This window comes from Prinia subflava, chromosome 14, assembly GCF_021018805.1.
Source record: "Prinia subflava isolate CZ2003 ecotype Zambia chromosome 14, Cam_Psub_1.2, whole genome shotgun sequence".
Classification (NCBI taxonomy): domain Eukaryota; kingdom Metazoa; phylum Chordata; class Aves; order Passeriformes; family Cisticolidae; genus Prinia; species Prinia subflava.
The window spans coordinates 20,145,429-20,170,189 of record NC_086260.1 but is presented as its reverse complement, the minus strand read 5'-3'; the positions used below and the strand labels follow the sequence as shown (position 1 = coordinate 20,170,189).

The following is a 24,761-nucleotide window of genomic DNA, read 5'->3' as shown; positions in this document are numbered from 1 at the left end:
AACGACTGAATTTACAACAGAAAGGAGGCGAGGTCCGAGGAAGATGGGTCTTCTCTGGAGATGGAACTGCGCAGACCCAGCCTTTACCACTGAAATGGATCTCGCTCCACCAGCGGGGACGCGCATTTCAATGCACTGCACGATTCCCAGAAATCGTATTTAATATTCATCTCCCCGTGGAAGAACTATTCAACCACCCTAACGAGGCGAGGATGAATCTACATGAATATGAAGAAAAACTGAAGGGACAAAGAGAGTATGAAGTAATAACCCGTCCCGCTAAAAACCTGTATATCAACAGGACTCACAAAACCAAAGGTGTGAACAGGGGAGCTGCAGCGCGATAGAGGCCGCAGCTAAAGTTCACCCAGTGCCGAGTCACTCAGGGACTCGACACTGATTCCTTGATTGTTGGCTTACCCGAAATTCTGTTCGTTGAGTCTTCAAAAATTAATAAAATCATTTATTAATTTGGAATTTGCTTTACATTTATTATAAGTGGATTTATTTATTCAAGTTGAGAACCAGTACCAGACTCGTGTAACACTTGTTACCCTCCCCCCAAACATGCCAAGTGATTTTTTCTGAAAAAAAGAACAGCCTTTTATCAACGAATTGTACCATATTGTGTGATGAGCTGTGGTCTTAAAATCTGGGAGTACTTGAGATGATAATCACTGCATAAGCCTAAAAGTTGGCTGAATATTGAAATACAAGCAGTTTTGTATAGTTAAAGAAGCCAACAACGATGTTTTAAATCCATATTATATTACTGGCTTTTTGCAAATATTAAAATGAATGTTATATGTATGATTTTAAAGTAACTCTGCTACAAGGGTAGATTTTATGGTTTTTGCTTAGATGTGGTAGTCGGATAGCTGATATATTGTTATGTTTGTAATTGAACTGTTTGGTTGGGATAAATCCAATGAACATGTGATGGGGACCCTGCTATTCATATACCAAATTATCAGCACCTGCTGTCTGAAGAAAGTGTGGACCACAGCCCAAACTCGAGGTGATAATAAAACCACAACCAAGAAACATGCGTGCTCTGAAAGGGCAGTCCCAAGGAGTGGCCATGCTAAACTGTTCTTTGAAAAAGGTGAATATGCAACAGGCTGATGTAATAGAGTATTTAAAGAATCTCTCCAAGATAGTAGGGGTGTCTTGGCTGAATGCCAAGACACCCAGTCGACCCTTTGCTTTCTGTCTCCTATTGTCTTTTTATTAAACCTTTTTAAATTTTACCAGGAAAGTGAAATTCATTTTTCACAAAAGATGACTACAGCCATTCAGAATGCCTCCTTATCTTTTTATTTATCAAAATTCGCACACTTGAGTTCTACAAAACCCCATGTAACAGTTTACTTCTATGTTTTTGGTGGTTTGTATTAAATGGACATGTCTTCAGGTAGCATGAAAACCATTCTAAAGAGACAAACCATCACAAGTTTAAAGTAACATGACCCCATAGTCTATCAAAATTCTCATAATTTTCATAAAAAAGAGGTGGCTCATAATTAATTCGAGTAGCAAAGTGCTGTGCATTTCCATATTCAGAACATTCATATGCACCTCTCAAAACGGTGGCATGAAGTTCTCTTGAGCTACAATGGGAATCAGAGTGTTTTCCAACTCCTTCTGCTTCTGCAGGAGGCCCTGAAATAAATAAAAACGTGAATGTTCTGTCTTCCTCACGCAGCCTGAACTAATGAAGTGTCATTGTTTCATAGTTAAAAAGAATTTCCTTGTTCAGGCCCAATGGTTTTTAAGTACACAACTTGAGAAAAAACAGTAGATGTACAGCCTCATAGACTCAGGGGAGTGGGAACTTCTACAGCAGCCTTCAAGTGTGGCGGGAGTGGGAGCTAGCCCAGTTTCCAGGGATGACCATGCAGGGGGAAAAAGGACTTTTGCACTGGATGAAATGGAACTTTCTCATCTCCCTGTGCGCTGTCTCTGCATGTACAGTATTGTAGTGAATTCTTGTATGAAGCGGAACCCAGCCCTGATGGGCACTGGCTTTTAGCCTTAACACAAACAACACTCTTCAGAGCAAGGGCAGCAGTGCCACTGGAACTGGACCAGTAACAGGATACAGATTAAAATGTCAAAAGGTTCAAGGTTCCTGCTGTGTCAATGGTTCTTGTAAGTACTGATAATAGAGAAAACCTGTCACAATAACACCCTCCTGGAAATGCATCCTTGTCTATCAAGTCATACATGATAGAACTATGTCAAGTATGTGCACAGATTAAAACTAAGTATTTTTACTGTAAATTTTTACAGGATCATATATATTGATGCATCTGGCCCCTTGCTCTCCATCTATTTTAGACTTGTCAGAAATAATCTGGTACCATGGAAGTTTGTATTTTAAAAAAGAGAAGTTATTTTTTTTTTCTCAGAGGTACAAGGCCTAAAGACCTACAGGCTGCTGGCACAGCTCACTACAGACATAATGCAAGGCAGCAGCTCCTACAGCAATTTAGGCACAGATTCCTGGTGGCACCAAAGCAAAGTCAGCAGGGCAGTCTGCAAGACTCCAGTCTGACCCCTTCTAAGGAAGCAGCTGCCTACTTTCAATCACTTGCTGAATTGCTTTCTAATCAACAAGATCTGCTTATTTCTACTATGGGTCTGTGTTTTCAGTCTCTGTGTCAATAATTACTATTTTTAAAGAGCATTTTTTGCGTTTAGAAGCATGTCACAAACCAAGTTATAAAATAAACTGCCTTTAATATTTTATTAAAAAAATAAACCAAGAGCTGAGGAATAAGTAACCCTGAAAGTTGGCAGTTTAGTGTTTATCACATGGGTTGCACAGGTACTGCAATGGGAAATGCCTCCCCAGGGAGCCGTGGCGGTGTGTCCCCACCCAGCCATTGTCACCTGCAGCCCTTGGCAGCTGCTGCTGCCTCAGGAACAATGGGGTCCTCTGGCAGTACTGACCTGGGGGTGAGGGGGGTGTGCTCCTCTTTATTAAACTCTGGCCCTTCTTTTTCACAAATAATTCACTTTGCTCAGCTTATCCACTGACTTTTGATTTCAGTGAGGAAAGTGAGTCTGTTGCTAGTTCCTATTCCTGCTGTGACCTGAGACACAGGAAGAGATTTGCTGTCTTGTAGCAAATGCAGTAACAGACTCACCCTGACCTTCCCTTTGCCCTCTCTTTTCCCTGGGTCAGCCAGTCCCACTGGGCTCTTTCTGCACCAGCCCAGCTGTATTTATCACTGTGGAGTTCAAAGACTGAAGACTGGTCAAACTTATGTGACTATTATGTGAACTACCCCAGACAAAACAATGGCTAAAACTGTTGTAAATATAGATATATATGTACGTATGTATGTAGTCTGAAACTATCAGTCCACTCTATATATGTATATATAAAGGTAAAAGAGTAAAGCTAGATTATCTTCTGAAACAGAAAACTCAGCTTTTTGTATTTCAGACAAAATCCTGCACTATTCATACTTGCTCAGTGAAATAACTCATGCAAAACAAATGCCATCTGTATATCAGGAGACGTACACAATACGTAGGTATACAAGATATACTGAAATCGAACAATTCATGTCCTAAATGTGATGTATGGTATGAAATAATTTGTGTTTAATAAAATATATGGTGTAAAGTCATTCAGGCTTGGGAATAAAAAGTGTTCAGGAATGATATGGATCTAGCATCCATCATCCAGGGTGCATCCCAATACCCAGTTCCCAGAAATCAAATCAAATATTCATCTCTCCTTGGAAAAATATTCAACAGCAAGGAAAAAGGCTACATGAATATGAAAAAGAAACTGCAGGAACAAAAGAAGTATGAGGCAATACCCTGTCCAGCCAAAAAACTGTATTTAAATGGACTCTGCAGAGATTGAATTTGTGAACAGGGGAGCTCTGGTGCAAGAGGGGCAGAAGCTGAGGTTCACCCATTGCCGATGCCGGGCTCAGCACTGATTTTTGCTTGTGGTTTTCTCAGATTTCTATATTGCAATTAGCAATAAAATTCTGTATTGATATATTTGGCTAATCATTTATTACATAAATGCCTTCTGCAGCTGGCAGGGCATTTAAAAAGGAACTCCACATGTTTTAAGTTAACTCCCTTGCAGAACCAAGATCCACTGAAAGACTAATCTTACTGTTACATTTTAGCCACTGCAAAATTGACCGGGTTCACGTGGCTTTTTAAAGTTAGCTTTGCCAACTTTAACCTGCTAAAGTAACCATGGCTTTTGTATCCTCAGCAAGCACAAGGATCAAAGTGTACCTTGAATCTGGCTTCACTCTTAAGCAAAATGCCACTGGCAAGTGAAGTGAAATACAAAACATGGACTTGTCTCAACAAGGTGAACAGGACAAGGACCTAGGGCTATTGCAAACTGTAACTGCTTCCCAAACAGGACCTAGCCCTGGCCAGCTGAAAGTGAAAACACAAAGAACCAGCAGAAAACAGTGAAAGTGCAAAGTCATAGGTTCTGCTAGAACAGATATGGAACTAGAGTGTAATCAGAGAAATGGGTGTAGGTGGCCCATAAGTCTAAAGAAGAACTCTGAACCCATGAAGAACTCTGTGTAATAATTTATGTTAATTAGATTGGAATGGTGTGTTGTATTTGTAAGCTGGAGATGAGAAAACCGCAAGTTATGTAAGGCCCCAACCCCCAGATCTGGGACTGAGAAAAGTAAGTGGGCAGGGATTGGTGTCAGATTTGTACAAGTACAAAAGCTGATGTGAAATGAACAGTAGTGGGACGCAGATGGGGGTGCTGACCCCTGCATGCCCCTGGCACCAGTAAAGGTGTCTTTACTTTACAGTACCTGCTGTGGGGTAGATTCCTTTGGATCAGAAGCCAAAAAACGAGTGTAGATATTTAACAAAAATGTCAATGAGCAGTAGGGAAGACCAGATCCAGTGAAACCAATGTGGGAGCTGTTATAAACGGCTTCTTTTTGTAGTAGTTGGCTTTTGCTAGAATATATTTGCTTTAATTATGAAATTGTAATTGCTTGCAAATAATTATTGTAAGTTTTAAACTGCTTTTTAAGTATGATAAAATTTGTAATTGCTTGTGGTCAGTGTAAATGGGGAAGCAAGGCTTTCACAAGATGTAAGCAGGCTTGTGAAAGATTTCTTTTAAGATATGCTTGCTATTGCAAAATGTATATCCAAGATAGCATAAGCAGAGAGCAGAAGACCATAAGATGAAAAGTACCAAGCCCAAAAGTGGCATTTGAAGACCATCAGAAGACCACCCTGGACTACCAACATCTGCAACTATTGAATTATGCACTGTGAAAATTTGAAGCAAGATTGCAGTCAATGAGCTCAAAATATATCTGCCAAGTAATCTGAGGAAGTAATACAACTGTAACAGTATAAAAGACTGCAGACTGAGGAAGTGGGTGTGCCACTGCCTTTGCCATGCAACCAGGCCTCTCTATCTTTTGCTGTATGTTTTGTCCCTTATTACCATTTATTAAAACTCTTAAAAATGTAAGAGGAGTGGGCTTTGTTTCTCACAGAAGCCGTTAGAAACTGGCCTTTCAGTGTTCTTTGGTCACAACTTTTCTTACTGACCTGGGGAAAGTCATAAGCCTTTTTTTCACAAGGAATTTACCTACTGCTGAAGCACTGTATGTTCATGGCAGGTCTTTCTAAAGCACAACAGGTAATCAATAGCATCAACTACTGCTAATTTTGTTGTGCTTCACTGTCAGATTTTCTTCCCATTATTTTGATTATTTATGAAATTTTCCTCTCTCAAGGCAGAGAAAAATCCTGCTGCTAGCAATAAAGTACATTTAGTTTGGACCCATTCAAAAGCAGGGGAAGATACTGGTACATGTTTATTTTCAGTGTTCTTCAAAATGAAAAGGCAAGCCTGAAGTAAACATTTTTTTGTCTTGCAGTCCTGTCAGGCCATTTAGAAGCATAAAGAGTATGCTCGTGTGCATGTCCAGACCTGTGGCCTCAGTGGCTGTGGGCCACAGATTGTTGCCAACAGGTGCAGTATCCAATTCACTCGGGCTTTAATAACAAGATACCATTACCAGTACCTGACTACAAAGAGAACAATGTGCACAAACTAACAGAGGCTTTTATCTCAGGAGCTCCTGTGTCTGTGGCATTAAGCTATTTTCATTTTCTCAGAAAACCTGTCTGACAAATCCTGAATTTTCTTTTTATATGCTAACAAGTAGCAGCTTTCTTGGAAGGATGTTTTAAGTGTTTACACTTCCAGTTTGCAATTTATAATATTTTTCCAGGCCTGACATGAGACTACCCCACCTACCCTTCTGCACGAACCCTACTGTTCTGTCCTGACCTGGGAAGTGCAGACGAGAAACCTCATTAACAAGGTTCTAGTTGTGTTAAAACTGTTCTTTGGAAACTAATACCTTCCCTATAAACAACCCTAACCACAGAAACCTGGATGCCAAACAAAGTAATTTCTCTTGGTTTCAAGTTTGCTTAGGTACTTCATTGTTTTCTATCTAATTTAAGGATTAAGGAGTCCATATTCTCTCTAAGGACTGTACAAAGAGTGGAAGCAAAATGTGAAAAAGTTAGTAAAATGGAACAAAAATAAAGGACAGGGCTCAAAACATAAACCAAATTATGGAAATCAAATTAAAGATAATGATTTTTACTTCAGTATATATATATATATATACACACAAAGAGTTATCCAATAAATTTTTGCTTACCTGTCTTAATTTTGATAATCCTTTGAGAATTGCTTCTTGTCTCTCTCTGATTGTAACTACATCAGGATTTAGAAGAGGATCTCTAACATGATCTGAGCTAAAAATCTGTCGTGGCATTTGGGAAGAATCTAAAAGTAAATGTATATCAAATCAATTAATAAAACTTTATTTTCTTTTGATTTTGAAGCAGCAGATTTTGAAAGTTTGTGAAAATCAGGGGTGGCTGCTATCGAGACTGTAATCTCTATTTTTAAATCAATCAACACTTAGATTCCTAAACCCTAATCTCTATACAGTAATGGAAGGAAGTGCAATGATACTTCATGAAAGATAAACAAACAAAAAACTGATAATAAATTTTTTTGTTGCTTTTCTGATTTTTAAAAACTTTGTGGTTTTTTTTAACACCGAGTATAATTTGGCTGCGCAGCCTTTCTGTGCACTGCTGTGACACAGAGATTACCGCACAATTCAGTAAAAAGCAAATACGAAGCTGGCTAAAGCTGCAGCTCTCCAGTATAAATCACTGTAACATTTCTCCTCTCCCTGAATCGTTTCAGTACCGTGGGGGTGATGTGTTGAGGGTTGGCTCAGTGGTGCTTCTGGATGGAGGCAATAAACCTCCCGTGTCCGCACGTAGGGCACGAACTGTGCCGAGGGAGGTCTCAAGGCCTCGGCAACGGCAGGGGGGGAGCTCCTCTGCTGGGAGTCTGCCTGGGCGTCCTCTCGTCCACCCTGGTGGTTACGCACCAGGAAATGAGAAGCCTGGATCTGTCTCCGCTGTACTTGGAGTAATCTGTTCCTAACTGCTGGAACCTGTGGTGATTCAGATCTGTATGGAACAACTGAAGTTATAAAAAAGCCCAGACAATACTTCAATTATGTCATTTCCTCAAATAACAGAGACAAAGAATCTTTGGAGGACAGGATTTTTGTTCATCAACTCTGGTTTTATACCAGCAATCTATATGATCTTGTGTATTTTTAATAGTAGACAATTAGATATATCTAAATTCTTTAAAAAAATCAGGAAAGAAAAGCATGTGCATTTCAGTAATAACATATTTCTACATTGCATTAATGTAGAGTATTGACGTACCTTTCAGCATTCAAGTGATTCTTGTGAAATTTTTCTTCCTAGGAGAAAATCAAAGAAGTTAAATGTAAAACAAAAAATCTCCGTGTTTTTTATATTAGTGACTTTGATTTTTCAGAGAAAGTTTGTTCTGAAGGACTGTCTGAGCTGGGTTCAGGAGAAAGGTTTGCATTTCAGAGACTTGTAGTGTCTATGAAATAAATCAACAAATTATCGGAAGATTTGCTCCAGTTTTCTGTCTTTGGCAGCTCTAAGCACTATCAAAAAAATTACGTATATTTTCCTATGTCCTTGGTAAAAACCTGAAAGGTTCAATCCAACATATTAAAGGAAAGGTCCAGAATTCTGCTATTTGAAGATGTGAGAAAGTGAGGTGTTCATGCATACAGAGAGTGAGCAAGTGAGAGAGAGGGCAAGAGAGAAGCCAAGAATATACTTGATAGTATTTTCTTTATAAGACTTCTCCAGCCACAAGCTCTACTGACATAATGCTTACTGCAAAAGGAGAATGACTCCACTAACAAGGATACATTTCTGTGGCAGTGGAATACATCCTCCGTAATCCATATTCTTTGCAGAAATACACATTGTTTTCTTGAGCAGGTACTGCTGTACCTCACCTCTCAGCACAACACAATGACTGGACAAAAAAAAAAGGAAGTCAGTGATGTCACTGTGTCCTGCACACTGCTTACAATCAAGCTCTCTGTTTACATAATAAATCAGTGTTAGTGAGGAAATGAAAAGGAATCATCTGAAGACTGAAATAACAGTAAAAACACAGTCACAAAATCTGAATATGTTCTTCTGCTCCTGATGAACAACAGAGTGCTGACGTAAGGATGAGCCATAGGAGAATTTCAATGCTGCAGTTACATAACTGAATTCCCACCCAGGTAAAACTGGGAGGAACAAGAGTCTTAAAAACACATCATTGTTCTCACAGGCCAAACAGTGACCCACCTTCCTGCCTCTTTGGCTCTTTCTCTTCACAGCTGTTTCTTCCCGAGGTGAGAGAGACCTGGCTGAGTGCCCCTCCCTTCTCGCACTGAGCTGCCCAGGGCTGTTCCTTTCGACCAACTGCAGCAGCTCCATTTGGCGGCGCACTTTGCTCTCTTCCCTCTGTTTCTGTAGTGCTTTAGGGTATCTTTCTGAGGCCGGAATGTATCTTTTCCCAGGCTTGTTTATGTTCCAGTCAGGTCTTTTGCTGTATTTTTCTGAAGATTTAAGGTGTCTGTCTTTTCTTGCATATTGCTCATATAGATCACTGTAAATACCACCAGTCTCTTTTCCTGAAAGTTTATTTTTATCCATATACTGCATTTCCTTCTGGTATTTTTTGCTTTTAGAGGTTTCTTTATATTCCATGGAAATATCAGGCAATTCACAACATGCAGTTCTTTCCTCAGCTGACTCAAAGTATGCTGAAGTATTAAAGCAATCTAAAGAAAAAAATTGTATTTTAACTGCAAGTCTGAGCTATTCAAATTACTTGGTTGACTTTTGTATATGTATCAATCTACCATTATTTATTTTATTTTATAATGCTTTTTTATTATGTTTTTTTTTCTGTGGAAGACAGATAGGACCTGTAGAAGCGAACTCAGTGAGGAAGGGCTGAAACATAAAGACTGGAGAACCAAATCAAGTTACTTAAAAAATATGTTTCTATGTGGGCTTGTGATCCTAAGTTGACACTACATTCCAGACTATAGGACTAGTAACTGGTAAGTAACAACTACACAGAAATATCATTTATTTAGAAGAATAAATAGTGATAAATAGAGGAATAAAGTGCTACACTGTGATACACCAACATGACTGTGCAAGTCACACAGATGTGTCTGTGCAAGTATTTCTAGCTTTATTCCTTGTGAGTAAGAGTGATCTGGCTCAGTTTCACAAACAGGGTCCCCCTGCCTGTCTGGAGGTCCCTCAGAGTAACTCGGGTGCGGGCTCTGTACCTGTCTGCACCGCAGTGTCCTTCCGAGGGGAAGCCTGCTGCTCAGGGGGACTCTCCACACCATCAGGGAAATCAGTACTTTGTGCTGAAATGCCAAAATTACAGTTTCCAAACTCTGTATCACCTGAAAAGTGGTCAAGTTGGTTCCATTTAGTAACCTACATTCAATTTAAACCATGCTTCAGCAATTTAAACATGAATGTTGTGGTTTAGAGCTCAAAGCAATACTGAGAACTCTGGTCCAAATCCCAATACTCTCCATTTTCCAATGGAAATCTGACAGCACACAGGTCTGAATATTCCTGTGCATTCCTGCCAATATCTTTGCATTTCTTCCTTTATGTAATACAGTATGTGAAACTTACTAAAACACAATATTCTCCATAGGAGTTAACACTTACTTATATTTGTTTGAAAGGTAGATAAATTGTAATGAAATTTGGTTTGTGACCCAAATGCAGACAGGGAAACAAAAACCAAAAAAACCCACCCCAATCCCAGAAACAACGAGATTTCAACCACCAAAGGAACAGGCAAACTGTGAGACTTATACTTGCCACCACCAAGACTGTTCTGGTTCTGAAGTGCTGAAATGTCATGTGCCTTCTGAGCCAAGTCTGGAGTGTGCTGTTCTTGTTTTGATCCCTCAGCTAATTCCTGAGCTTTCTCCATTGTCTGATAAAGCTCTTTGGCTTTAAGAGTTACAAGTTCCTTAAAAAAAAAGTAATTATTTATTTTGAAAATAAAATCAATTGGATTATTTAATCACCATATAATCCTCAAGGTTTGTATGTATTTTTATTTAGGGTTTTTTTTTTTCAAAACTGAAACTAGTTAAGTAAATACAGTATGTAATCTATAATTTCTATGATCATAAGTTCTCTGCTGTACTAATGAAAGCTCTTCAGTCTTAGCATTAAAGTGAACATTTAGAGCCTCCAAATTATCTGGATATTTATTTCCCTTCTAATAAATTCCTCTTTTTCTAGATGCCATCTGATGTCAGCCATCTGTGACTTCCTGTAACATGTGGTTTAATGAAATGAAAGGAGTCTAAATAAAAGTAATATACCCCACCTAACTCCTACTTGCACAGGAAGGAGACAGTAAAAAGGTCCCCAGCAAATGTCAGGGGCTTACAATTCCCTGACTCAGTGGGTTTAAAGTGCAGGAGACTAGACCAAGGAAAATCTCATTTCCCAACTGTTATTAGCAGCTGATCCCACTCCCTCCTGCATTTGCAGTTGGAAAGAACAACTGGTGCTGTCACATGTTTCAAAGGAGCTGAGCAATTACAGAGAAAGATGACTTTCCCCATGTTGAACCACTCTGTTGAAGCATCTACAGGCAGATGCTGCACATTTCCATCCAGAAAATCAGGATTCCACATTTCTGCAGGCTTTGGAGAAGACTCTTTCTAGAATCACCTTGTCTTATAACACCATGGAATCTGCTACTGTTCCAAAGAAGGATCAAATAGTAATAGCTCTACTGTGCCAAAAGGAAGAATGAAACATCAGAACAAGTGTTTAACCTTCCACAGAGGTTAAAGGAGGGACAGAAGTGCAAAATCTGTATTTACGAGAGGTGAAAATGCACCTTTGTGTGGGAATCTAAAAAGCAGAAGATTTCTGAAGGTGCAAAAAGACCTCAGAAAGTAGACAAAAAGCTGAAGAAAGGCTGGGAATCTCAATACATTCCCATGGAAAACAAAGGAATTAGGAACTAAGTGAATACATTTATATCGATCATAAAGAACAAGGACTGATTGCTGGTTCAGGATGTAAAAGGTCTTAGATATATGCTTTGCAAAGATAGAAAGTTTCTATTTTAAATAATGAATTATTGTGTATTGTTTCTAGGCTTACAGAAGTTTTATTGTTAATTTTAAACCCACGTGGGTCCTTTTCTGATTTGCTAGAATTATATGACTCTGAACTTTTCTTGAAAACTATTGGTTGTGAATATATCTAGAAAAAGGCTTCGCATTAGCTGTAGTTTTCATCTCTGATCTAGCTTTGCATGGATTCTGTTGTTTTCCTGTGTCTCTTGCCTATTGCTTGTATGATACAGACAAATAATAAATCCTGAGTCTGCAACTAGACCGAGATCCATCCTGTTTGTCTTACCCTGACCGATCTGACACCTTCAGTTTAACTTTTATATGAAAGCACTGTGTAAAGCTCAGCAACAGCTACACAGGGAAAAAATGGAGAACTTGAATGACTTTCAAAATGCCTTTTCCAGACTATATCCTAAGAAGTTTTTAATTTAGGCTGAAAGCACATTCACTCAGATGAACTTCATGGTACTGACGCACCTTAAAAGCATCAAGTTACCAATAACAATAATTGGATCACAGACTTTGAGATATTTTTTAATTTTAAATTTGCATTTTAAAATTGATGTTTCTGCAGTATTTAAAACTTTTCTGGTTTTGCCAGTTCTTATCATTTCCCTTCCTGAAAAGGCCCTTGTTCAAAAAAAGAATCTGGCCTTATTCTTGTATGATGTTTTATGTTTATTAATTTAAAAAGCAGATTTTTGGTTTCAAATGTCTCCATTCTGGATAGTTTTCATTTTCAAAATGATGAGGAAAATTTTACAAGTGAGGAACAAGAACTATTTTCCTCAAAATTCAGTGTTATCACTGACTATCTGCACTAAAGATAATGCAAACCCCACCTCCTTTTGTTTTTGTTTGAGCATTTCTTCTTCAAACTCTTTCTGCAGTTGTGCTTTTTGTCGTGTCAGGCGCAGCTCTTCCTGTTGTTCTTCCCATTTTCTCTGCTCTTCTTCCAGTTGTTTCTTCTTCCGTTTTTCTTCCACCTGAGCCATTATTGCTTTCTGGCAGGATCCGGAAAAAAGGGCAAAGTAAAACATATTACATTAACATATTGTAAGGTCTTTATTTGTGTATTTTTGTGTATGTGTAGTATTGGATTTGGACAAATGAAAAATAAAAAACTGAAGACAATTTATTTCAAACACTCCTGGTTTTGTTTCTGGAAAACCACCAGCCCAATCAAGTAGTCTGAAACACTCAAATAGAAAAAAGGAGCTTTTTCTATTTCAGAAAATACTTTTTCTTCTTGTAAAGAAATGAAGGTCTGATTTTCACCTTATGCACATACAGTAATCCAGGAGTTTGATCCAGCAGTAACAGTGTGACCAGAACAGTCTCTACATTTGTACTGACACTTCTTCACACTGTGCTAGAGACACCAGCACGCAGACACACATTGTTAGGGTGCCACAGAGGTTAGGTAAATGTCAGTAAAGTAGATAAAAAACTAAAGATTCATGGAGTGGGAATCTGTAAATACCAGATTTCTCCTCCTTGTAACAGTGGAGAATGAAGGAAAATGCACACAAACCTGATAGAGCTCTAAAGACTGAACTGTACATTTTTTGAGGCAGAAATTCAGTTCCAGAAATGCAATAATCTCATGCTAATATTGAAAGAGAATTGTAGAGTCTGATTGAAGGAAATACAGACAAACAATGTCATCTAAAGCATAAAAGTCAAGTGCCTCCCTGGGTTCTGGTATTAAATCTCATGCTTTATTCATAAGACATTTCATTCTTTCTTCTTATTAAAAAAGTGTGAGGCTTTAAAACCAAAGTCTACCTGATGTTCCAGCTGCTTCTGCCGCCTCCTGTCCCTCTCCTCAATCTGTGCAGGGTCCAGCAAAGCTGTCATGGAACGGAGGAAACTGTGAACAAAGGGACAAGACAATGTTTTTAATCATTAGAAGATAATTCTTCAGCCTTTCTTAATTAGAATCAGTTAATTTCATTTTCATATTGAGGTTATCCCATTGTGTTAATTATAAATTAATATACAAATTAATTCATAGATTATGCAATCCTTTTCATTAAGGAACAAGTAAGGTTATTTGCAGCAAACTTCATTAATAAAAAATGGCAGCACTTGTGTCTTTCCGTAGTGAAACAACAGGTATTTGAACAAAAGCTAAAGTCAAATGAGTGTAAGGGATATTTTTTTTTTTTTTAATATTTCTGAGGAGGTATCAGCAACGCACTTGCTGGGAAAATAATTACCCTTACCAAGCTCACTCACCTGACTCTCTGACTTTGCTCCAAAGCACCATTTTTAGCAGCTTTTTCTGCAGTTACCATCTGTAAGGGCATGAGGTTGCCTAAAGCTGCAGGTGACAAAGGGTGAATGAAAGCAGTCGGGTCCTTGGGGTCAGGTAACAGGGAAAGATTTTCTGGCTTTCTGCGCATTCCATTTAAGGGGTGTTGTGCATTAACATTAAAGTGGTTCTTAAAAGAATCAAAATGCATTTCCCATCTGTCATGCTCTTCTGCCTAAATAAGTATCAAGTAACAACAACAACCAACAAAAAAGCAAAAACAAGGCAAAAGCATTCAGTTACACTGTTTCTATAAAGTGTGGTTAATAAAACAGACAATACACATTTTGTACACCAGGAACATTTGAAAAGCTACAACGCAGACAGCAGTTAATTCCCTAAGTGAGAAGACAAGTGTTGCAGTTAAAATGCAAGTCAGATCACAGATTATAATGCTGATCCATACCAGGTCAGCACAAACGTATTGCTACTACATTTTCATGAAAAAAATGAAAAGGTCACTCTTCGGTACTTTCAGCCCTCCTTCCACAGTACACCTACCCAAGTAACATCGAGGCAGCTAATGAAGGAACCTTTCCTAGCTGTGGTCTCTTCACAGTTAAAAAACTCAGTTTACAAAGGAAGACTGATCCCTTCAGCAACTCAGGAAAAGACAAGACTTGTGTTGTGCGTAGGTCTGTAACCACCCCTGGCAGCAAGGCTGTCTTTGGAGGGGGAAAAAAGGTAAGGCTAGTTCCTTCAGTATTTTCTGGAGAAGTGCTTGCTTTTCAACTTTTTTAAAGTTTCATGAATGTGTTTGTGTATTAAAAAAATATTTCTAGAAACAAGGTTTTAGCATCATTGCGACACGTACTCATTTTCTCTTTTCTCACCTCCTGTAGTCTACACAAATTTTCTTTTTCCAAAGTGTCTAGCGATGGTCTCTACACCACCTTGCAAACCCTAGTGCTTCTACACATGGTGGAAAAGAGAAAGAAAGTATAGCACTACTGTTGGAAATAATATAACTTCTGAATTTTTATTTTGTCTCTCTAGTTAGGCTTGACTTGACTTTGCCTTGGGGAAAGGAATTTTCTTTAGTTTTTTTAGGAGATGCAGCATCACTCTAAGGAGATAGGCTGAACATACCAACAGATTGGGAGTAACCCAAAGATACCCAGAAAGATAAAAGGCCATCAATGGAACATCAACAAAACATCAGTGGCCATCTACGAACATCCACCCTCAAATGCTGCCTTTGGCAGAACTGGAGATATCTGGTCCAGAAAGGACTGATAAAAATGAAAATTAACATCGGAGGTGAGGACATTCTGATCCAATGGGAAAATGAATACTGGGGGTTGCTCAACTCTGGACCAAGGAACTTTGAAACAGTGCATCTCTATAGGTTTTGACTGTATAAAGTTTGGGGGAAAATCCTGCAAAAACATGTGTGTTGGAATATTTTCCTTGGCACAGCCTGGCCAGAAAAAAAGTAATGCCTGATTCTCTATTACTTCAAATACAGTGCTAGAGGATTTTATTTTTCTCCCCAATTTTTGATGATGCTACTACCACTGTCTCCATTCCTGCAGCAAGCCCTCTAACACACCAGACACTGAAATACTGAAAAGCCATTGGCTCAATGTTCAGTAAGGACATCCTTATGGTGAAAACCTGGACATGCTGCAGAAAACTCCATCTTTGTTGCCACTTCACTAATTACATTTTTTATTTCTTAAAACAAAAACAGAGAAAGATTTATTTCAAAGAGTCCCTCTAACTACAGATACCTTTGATAAATTAAGTTTTTCTTCTATTTTTCGTAGTTTAGCTTCTTCTTTCTGCTTGTCCAACTCTTCAAGCCACTTCTTCTGTTGCTCAGGTTTCAAAACACTAAAAGGTTGCTCCTGTGGCACAGCTTCCTGAAACAAGATAACTGCTAGTTCTTCTACAAAAAATTAAGTATCTTGTCTAGCCACATAATAAAGACTTGGCAGAAAGTTCTGCCTTCGGTTGGTGAGCAAAACTGGGCCTTTCTCTAGCACAAAAAAAGGATATAAGTTTGTAACTACAAGTGTCTGACTGCTAACAGAAAGATGAATTCTGATTATTACTAACTTGAACCATCAGCCTCTCACTCCAGAAAACCCTACTTACTTCTATCATGAACAGAAATCCCCTTTTTTCCTGTAGTTCACTGTTCAGTCTGTGTTCCAGGTAGATTCATCACCACAATCTAATTAGCAGTGATCTGTCTCAAACTAAGGAGTTACCACCTTCATTCTTCTGTTTCTGCTTGTTAAGAGATCTCTGTTATTTAACAAGTGGCACGGGGAACTTCCGATGCCATCTGACAAATCTCTCTTCAATCACTGCCTACCAGCCATAACTTAAGACCTACTTCTTGAACCTTCTACCATAAATGTCTTGTATTTTATATAGATTCCCACTTCTCTATTTCTTCAACACATACTTAAAAACTAATTAATACTGCATGTCACTCTAGAGCACAGCTCTAGTACTGTTCTTCACATCAGCCTTGAAGGAAGTGCTGTCTTCAAAGCATTGATATTTTGGTAAACATTCATTTAGACAAAGTCATTTATACACAGCAAAAAGGTCTAAGGAATTCTTCTTGTTTAAAAGAACTTCTTGAGACAAACATTTGTTGTTAATAAACAAGTAATAAAACCCAGCATGCAATTTAAGATCTTACCCTGAAAACCAATGCTGTGCGACTGCCAGCTGGAAAGTCAGAAGAACTGAAGTCAGAAGACTGCCCAGCTGGAGCTCTTGGAACATTCAGTGCAACTCCATCAGCCTGTGTGGCTAAAGCAGCTGTACAGACAGAGCTTGCCTCAGTGCCATGAACTGAGTCAGCTGGAAACACTGTCTGCAAATAAAGGGATCATTTTAAGACTTATTTTGTTCACCTGTTTTGTTTGTTAACAAAATTGTACTTCTAGAAGCTGCTGTTCATTAAAACTTCAGCCCAAATTTGTAACTAAGTATCTTTTATCCACTATTTATCAATTATGTAGACTGAAACAAATTCTTATGGGACAGAGTCAAAACTTTACTAGGAATGCTGCATGTGCCACAAAAAAATGCAATATGCTTTTGTTGTATGAAATGATAGCAGATACAACCCTAACTTCTGTTTAACAGCAATAAATTTCACTGGAGAAGTCTCTTGTGAATATAATGTATTTATCTAACACAGTGTTTTCAGAATGACAGCTTTTAAAAAAGCTAGAAGTCATACTGGCTATGCTCATTACATAAGCAATCAAATGTATGTGAGAGCTCATGAGCAGTGTATATAATTATATAGCCAGAAATTACATTTGAGACTATTCCCCCAAACAGAACAAGAAAAGATTTATAGTTTTTAGTCAGGAATCCAAATGGAGGGACAAGAATGGGTTGTTCCTGCTATAAAGATCTTAAGCTGAGAAGTTACAAACCAGAGCAACAATTAAGTGTGGACCAGGGACCAGCAGCCCTGAGAAGGCTTAAAGCACCACCAATGCAATTCTAGAGGATTTGTACAGAAAATAAAATCTTCTATGAATTAGAAGTTAAACTCTTCTGCAACAGTTCTGTGAAAATTGTGCTCTTGTATTTATCGACAGCCTTACCTGGTCTGGGTCAGGTGTTTCCACTTTATGGGTTTTATTACTGCCAAGTTTTGCCCAGAAAAAACCCACCTCTCCCTCCACAGTTTCTTTCAGTTTCTTCTTCAGTGCTATCTGTTCATCTTAAACAAACAAAATCAAACTCTAGTATGAGTTCCTATTGCAAACATTTAGCAATTAAAAAAAAAAAAAAAGACAGCAATGCATGTCTCCCCTGTCACTTGGACTGTGAAATGGACATGAGAGTTGTCACCAGTAAGTCTGACCAATCAGTCATGACCTTGCTCTTAAGAGTGTCTGCTCAGGGATGTAGAAGTAACAGGGGAGTCTCTCTGAAGACTAACAAACACCGGAGTAACATTTTCCCAGGGAAAACTAACAAATAACCAAGTATATGAACTCTCTCCATTTTGTTACACCTGTCTTGAACTACTTTAATATTTGTAAAACCAATGGAACTACAATGGAAGCTACTGACAATGCAGAATTAAACCTTTAAACCAAATGGTCTAAATCCAAGTTTAAAACAAAACACAGCACTCCTCCATGTGAATCATAAAAAGCTTGATTTGCCAGAGAGAATTTACTACTGTATTAAACAGTTTAAGTTTCCTCTAGAGATTCCCCTTGATTGGTGATGGGGCTGGACTGCAAACTCTCTCAAGTTCAAATAGCAATTTCATAAACCCAGTCATGCTTGTAGATTGGGGTGATGCTGTTCCCATTAAAAAACAAATGGATTTTTTAACGATAATGGCTGCCAGCTACTGTCAGAATGTGACAAAACTGCAGGCAAGTAGCACCTAAAATACAAAGCATAACAATACATTAATTTGAGATAATATTTAATTGGCAAATAAGTGTTTCTTGCAAGAATTTATAATCTTGGCATAAACTTTTGAAATTCAAGAATCTTAATCCATCTTGGAGACTTATTATTTACTTTTCAATTTGTAGCAACTGTACTGATGTAAGTAAATACCAAAGGGTATCAGGATTATCAATTTTCTTGGCATCCTGAGAGTAATAAAAATTTATCAAAAATGTACTTTATACATGATAAATACCTAATTCCTTCTTCCATTGGGTCTTTTTAAATTCCAATAAGGCTTTCTCCCCTTCTCTTTCACCCAAGGTACTAAACAAGTCAGCAGGTTTCCATAAATCCTTTCTAGAGAAGAGGAAGAAGGGAGAAGAGTTTTATCCAGAAAGCCGATCTGTTAAATTTTACAGATAACTTTTTAATTAGTATTTATAAACCATATTAATGTTATTAAAAACATATTATATGAAATTTTATTGGAGACACAATTTTTGTACACGGTAACATAAATGTACCTAACTTTCTGTCCTGGCTGTGGATGTGCTTCTTCTTTCCTGCCTGAATCAGAGTTTGCTTCATCTGGAACTTCACAATCTTTTTCGAGTGATGCTACAACATTTTCTTCTGATGCATCATTAGTAGCTGTGGGAGAACATATATATGTATAAATATACATATAACCACTAAACTTTCTTCAGCTTTGAGTAAATACTTTGAGAGCAGCAGAAACTTGCAGATTCCCCACAATTTAACAGAAGTGCTTTCAGCCTTGTTTATATAGTTAAGACACATAAGTTAGACCTTCACAGGGTATTTTTAAGGTGCTAGGGTTAGTAATCATTTATTCTTGGCTAAGGGCTCAGAGTTTGGGACTCTAATTGCAGGATGTCTTGGTGCAAAAGCAGACCCCCTCCACAAATCCACCACCAGGAGGAATGATGCAATCAAGAAGATAAGCAACAGTTCTTACACTTCTGAGTAGAAGAATTGGGGAGGGGAAAAGAAAAATACTATTCAGCACTAATAGTCCAGTTAGGCAAAAAGACATATATCTATCTTTGGCCATAGGAAAATGGCAGAACTGCTCTTGAGACAGAGGAAGGCCTGAATTCTTCACAAACCAGAAAGGCCCTTCTCTTTGGGCAGTAGTACACTGCAGGTCTATGTTTTTCCCCTCAGTGTAAAATGGCTCTTATTTTGCATGAAACAGTGACAACGTTTCTTGCTGGTTCACTCTCCAGAATACTGGAAATCTATCAAACAATCTTTTTTACTGTTATAGTTCTGAAATGCTTGGTTCCTCACAGTAACAATTTCACATCCGTAATAGAAATTGTTATTTCGTCTGAGACCATCCAATGTAACATCCCTACAATGTGCAAATAAACTTAAATTATCCACTCAAAATTAAGCTTTCACACTTTTCTGTTGCCATGAACCAAATGCATCCAATGGCTGGTATCTTACCCATTTCCTCTTGCTTTTCATTATGAGTCTCAGAGATGCTTCTTCCTTCTTTAACAATCATCAAAATCTGTTGAAGCTGTGCTTGTGTTAAACACACCAAACTTTTTAAGTCTTCAGCTGATACATGTGGGGCTTGAGGTTTGTGTTTAGTTTTTTTCACAATATTAGGATCGTCTGAATCAGGATATCTGTTTGTCTTATTTCTTTGGAAAACCAAAGAGTAACCTTTAGTTGTGGCTTCATGCGAGGAGTGTTTATTAACATGCAGATTTTCACCTTTTGTCATTGATAAGCTTGATTCACTCCTCAGTTTTGTTAAATTTTCCTGCTTGATACAAGCATTTTGTGTTGGCCCCAAGATAAGCCCAGTGTGCTTTATTCTCAATGCCTGTTTAGGTGCTCTGGCTTTATTACCCATCTGTTAAAGCAAAAAGATTTCACCATCTATTAAATAAGGAAAAAAAAATGTATTTGCAACAAATGAAAACAAGATTGAAGCAACAAGGTAAATAAATGTAATTTTTCTTTTACCAGGAATACTTTCCAAGAGGACGCATCACCTGAATTTGAGTATTTCAAAATGACAGTATAAATAATACTTTAGGTATATATATTTATGTATTTATAAAAATAGATAAATACATATATATATTTAGGTTATAAATAATAACTTTAGGTAGCATGACATTTAAAAGAATTAACAAGCATTAATTCTGCTTTACTTTGGTATTTCTGAAGCCTGGTTCCAAATATACATGTTTTCACCATACAGCCAGCAATATTTCAATTTTTATTTTTCCACTCTGAACTAAAGATTTATCCTTTCCAAGGTCCTTGGTGCACACTTGTAATTATTTCCTGTGTCCTGGGACCTTTTTCTGCTTTTTCTCCTCAAACCCACTGCATTCAAGTTTACTCAGGGATAACCTGTACGACTGAACCTGAAACTAAACACACTTCAGATCTCTATTTTATCAGAATTCCTTTAAGGTGTCTGAAAGTTCTGATTTATATGATTCCCTTTGCTGCTATAACTTCCAGGCCAAGGAAACGAAAGCATTTTGAAAAGGTAAAAATAGTCACAAAACTTTGAATTCATCCTTTTGAACAGCTATTACAAACCTGAGAAATAACAGAATATCTCAAGTTAGAAGGGACTCATAAGCACATATTTCTCTTTCATAATAACTGATATCATATAATTGGTATACATATACATATCATATAATTGATTACAAGCATTTAAAAAGTTCAATTGCTCAATTGTTAACCAATAGTGAATTTGTGTGTTCTAAAAATTTTACACTTACCCTCATGGCAGGCTTTGATTTATCTTTTGGGAAACAAACACAAACATATGAAAGAAGTATTTAATAACAACTTGCTCCTGAAAAACAATCTCGAGAAATTAGTAAAACATTATATTCATCTGATTTTTGTAAATCAGCAGGAAAGTACTTTTCCCATACCATCTGCCCTGATTATTTTACTTTTTTTTTTACTTATTTCAAAAGTATGAAAAATATTTTACATACTTCAAAAGTATGTTGGAAAAATTTGAGATATATTTCAGTAACTATTTTGTGTAAAAAAACCCCCTGTATAGTTTTCTATACATCTAATCAAATTATTGTGCCAGGCTGGCCCTCCCCTGCTATTCATTGTTTCTCACAGAATCCTGTGGTAATGCCTTCTTTGGTTCCATGATGTTCATTTCCATTACTCCCACACGTGTGTCCTGAATTACTCTTCCGCCTCTTAACTCACATCCTAGAGGATCCATAGAGGTCTAGCAGTCTCAAAAATAATAAGTATCATGTTCAATATAATAGTTATGAATAAAGGATATTTTAATATTAATAGAGGGAATGCAGTACTCAAGAAATCCTGTACACAGGATTTGTACACAAAGCTATTTTCTTTGGGTATTTTTTCTGTGTAAGAGGGAAAAACTGTATCCAATAGCAGCTACTGCAGAATAATCCTACTTTAGCCCCTAAGAATGTGAGCAGTGTTTTTCAGTGCAGAAACCAAAATTCAGAAAAATACAATGGGATGCAATTTTTGACAGCATTGAATTCAAGGAAATGCTATTTATATTAGTGTATAAAGAAGTTAATTCTGAAAAAGACTGCTTGTTCAAGGCTAGTTCACAGTCTAAGAGAAGGCTTTATCTTGGAGCACTCTGGAATACAGACTGCCCCTACCCAGCCAAAGATGCTAAGGATGGTTGTAAAGAGCACTGGAATTCCTTCCTGGCTCAAAACACCACATAATGCCTAATTAGGCAGCTGTCTGGTAAGTGCAGAAAATGAAATATAATTTAAACGGCATTTTATAGAGAATTTCTGTATCCTGACCATGTAGAACAGTTAAGAAAAGTAGACTTGTACAGAAATATATGTCTGACAAACCACAAAAATGGAATTTATTGCAGATATATGTCTCATAAATCACTGAAATAGAATTTAACACCTAATTACCAAGGTTTCTCCAGTATATCTCAGATCGTAGTAGTGAGATTTGGCCTAAATATTTTTTATTGAAAATTAAAAATGTTAATCACAAATACTGGATCTCCTTTAAAAATGTGATTGTAATGTCATGTTGTGTAAACTAAGCAGCTATTAAGCCTCTTTTATCCTGGCAAGTAACGTGCTATAAAGTTACAGAAATTATCAAGTTATGCCAGTTGATACACAATAGCACTTAACTTTTTATTTTAATGACAAACTAACTAGTGGAGACTATTTGCCAGCTGTTCCCTGGTGCAGACTATTCAGAGTTCATTATCAACCTACTGTTCCAAATTGGGCTGATGAGAGAGAGGACTTGTAAATAACAATGCACAAACATTCTTCCTAATCGGAAAAATATTTCAGGAAAGCTGGGCTTTATATCTCTTGGATATTAGGTTTAACTTCAAGAAACTCAAGAAACTTTAAAGATTACTTGAGATAAATAATTTTTAAAAATACCAGAAGAAGCTAAAATTAGCCTAGGCTTTCCATCCAGCACTTCAGTTTTGAGCTTCAGTCCATCGCTGCAAAATGAGAGAGAGAGAGGAATCTGAAATATTAAGTACCCTGATAACGGTAAGATCTTTACATTAACAATAAGAACAATTGTACTTAATTGTAACACAGTATTTGCTGTTGTGCCCGATGGTCCTTCACATCGGGACATCGCCGGTCCCTCCTTTCTTTTTGAGGAGTTACTTAAAACAAAGAAATCAACATGTCTTGAAGACGGTATAGTTTTATTGATACTGAAAAAACTGGATTAGCATGCTGCAAAGTAGATCTCTAACACTAAAGATGCCACTCAATATCGTTATACAGAGCAATATGCAACAACAATTTAATAATCCAACTATAGAAACCGGGTGCTGATCGCTAACCAAGTCTCCCGGAACGCCAGCGCTGTTCACAAAGCGGGGCTGTATTCTGGAAACAGATTTTGGTTGTGCTTCCATGCACAGCAATTCGTCATTGCAAGTGGAACAAGCGCTGTCATAAGCGTTTACGAGAAGAGAAAAACGTGGCAGTGTAAAGCACCCAACTGCTTTTCTTTTTTCCGTGCGTGGGACAATCCAACATGACGATAAGCGTTTCAAGTAACACTTTATCTTTACATTTCATTATAAAAATGTTAACAATGAAAACATACAGCGCAGTTCGAGCTCGCACGCAGCTTCCTAAGGGGCACCTTAGAAAGGGGCACCTGAGCAAGCGGAGCCGCCACCGCCCGGCCCGCTCCGCCTTGTGCCGCAGCCGGCGGGGACCGGGGGACGCGGAGGGTGCGCGCTGCCCTCGCTCCGGAACGTGCTGTCCCGGGCATCCCCCCCCTCCACCGCTTCCAGAGCCCGTCCCGAGGCCCTCCCACGGGAAGGTCGCTAATCCCCGGCTCAGTCCCGCAGATCGCTCCCTCGGCCGCGCGGCACTGCGCGCCCTGGCGCGGGACCGACGAGTTCCGCGGGGCCAGGCCCGCCTCTCCCCGAAAAGCCGCGTCCTGCGGGGAGCGCATCCCGCTGCCCGCCCGGCGCGGCGCTGCCTCGCTCGCTCCTCACCCCAGCTCCATGGCGCTGCCGCCGGCGGTGCAGCCCCGCGCATCGCCCGCCCTCAGCTCCGCGCTCCGCTGAAAGAGCCGCGCGCCGATTGGCTGTCCTCGAGGAGCCTCCACCAATGGGCATCGGCAGCACTGCGGGGTGGCGCGCTGGGGAGCGCCGGGAGATGAAGTTCTGTTCATCCCGCGGGGCAGGAGCGCTGGCAATGGGATCCCGATGGAGTCCCGCTCATCCCCCGGGCCCGGAGCGCTGGCGATGCGATCCCGATGGAGTCCCGCTCATCCCCCGGGCCCGGAGCGCTGGCGGTGGGATCCCGATGGAGTCCCGCTCATCCCCCGGGCCCGAAGCGCTGGAGATGGGATCCCAGTGGAGCCCCCCGCATCCCGCGGGCCCGGAGCGCTGGGAATGGGATCCTGCACCAGCCCGTCCCGGGGGCACGGAGTCCCACACACCTTCCTGCACCCTCCCGTCCTGGGGGCTGGGGTCTCACAACCCCGCCGAGAGTGCGAAGCAGTTGCTGGGCGATTATCCCCGGCCTCGAGCAGCTGCGGAGGAAGGAGGGGAAGCAGGGGAACGAGAGGAGGGCGGCGGCTGCTCGCTCGTATTTTAATTTTATTTATTTATATTCTGTTGTAGTATGGGCAAAGCGGACGAGGTAGGAGAGGGGCGAGAGGCTGAAGGTGGGGGCCGGAACGCCGGTCTCGGGTGTCCCGGCACTGTGAGTGGAGCGGCGGCCGCGCAGTCCCGTCCGGAGAGGAGAGGGCGGCAAGGAAGCTGAGCAGGGTAACCGGGGCAGCCGAGCAAGGGAAAGCCAAGACATTGCCCATGGCTGGGGCTGCGTGGGACCGAAGGGCAGGGAGATCCCCAGCGAAGCAGCGCAGCAGTGTCC

At 39.3% G+C, this 24,761-nt stretch overlaps 1 protein-coding gene across 8 annotated transcripts; it reads right to left on the bottom strand.

The window, feature by feature from the left end:
- Positions 1-448: 448 nt before the first annotated feature.
- On the bottom strand, positions 449-24,340 carry CCDC66 (coiled-coil domain containing 66). Of its 8 annotated transcripts, XR_010082225.1 has the most exons (20): positions 23,876-24,340; positions 22,785-22,849; positions 21,117-21,139; positions 19,807-20,224; positions 18,855-18,981; positions 18,584-18,687; positions 17,520-17,638; positions 16,595-16,771; positions 15,669-15,800; positions 13,860-14,110; positions 13,407-13,491; positions 12,461-12,622; positions 10,333-10,486; positions 9,777-9,899; positions 8,776-9,254; positions 7,816-7,853; positions 7,280-7,548; positions 6,717-6,844; positions 2,956-3,098; positions 449-1,662 (listed from the first exon to the last, which is right to left on the bottom strand). XR_010082225.1 is itself a non-coding variant. In XM_063411310.1 (19 exons), exons 1-19 carry the CDS (start codon positions 24,052-24,054, stop codon positions 1,582-1,584), a joined length of 3,075 nt encoding a protein of 1,024 aa, XP_063267380.1. In that variant the 5' UTR covers positions 24,055-24,340; the 3' UTR covers positions 449-1,581. The 8 variants fall into 8 exon arrangements, 5 of the variants coding, with proteins under 5 accessions (XP_063267380.1, XP_063267384.1, XP_063267379.1 ...); XM_063411310.1 differs by lacking the exon at positions 2,956-3,098 and having other exon boundaries at positions 9,777-9,860; XM_063411314.1 differs by lacking the exon at positions 2,956-3,098 and having other exon boundaries at positions 20,083-20,224.
- Positions 24,341-24,761: the final 421 nt, after the last annotated feature.

Excerpts from the sequence above, each read along its gene's own strand:
- CCDC66 (XM_063411309.1), bottom strand. The coding sequence starts at position 24,054 with ATGAACAGAACTTCATCTCCCGGCGCTCCCCAGCGCGCCACCCCGCAG. Across the intron at positions 7,854-8,775 it reads AGAGCCAAAGAGGCAGGAAG|GAAGAAAAATTTCACAAGAA; the intron begins GTGGGTCACTGT and ends ATTTTCTCCTAG. Across the intron at positions 7,549-7,815 it reads AATCACTTGAATGCTGAAAG|ATCTGAATCACCACAGGTTC; the intron begins GTACGTCAATAC and ends TGTTCCATACAG.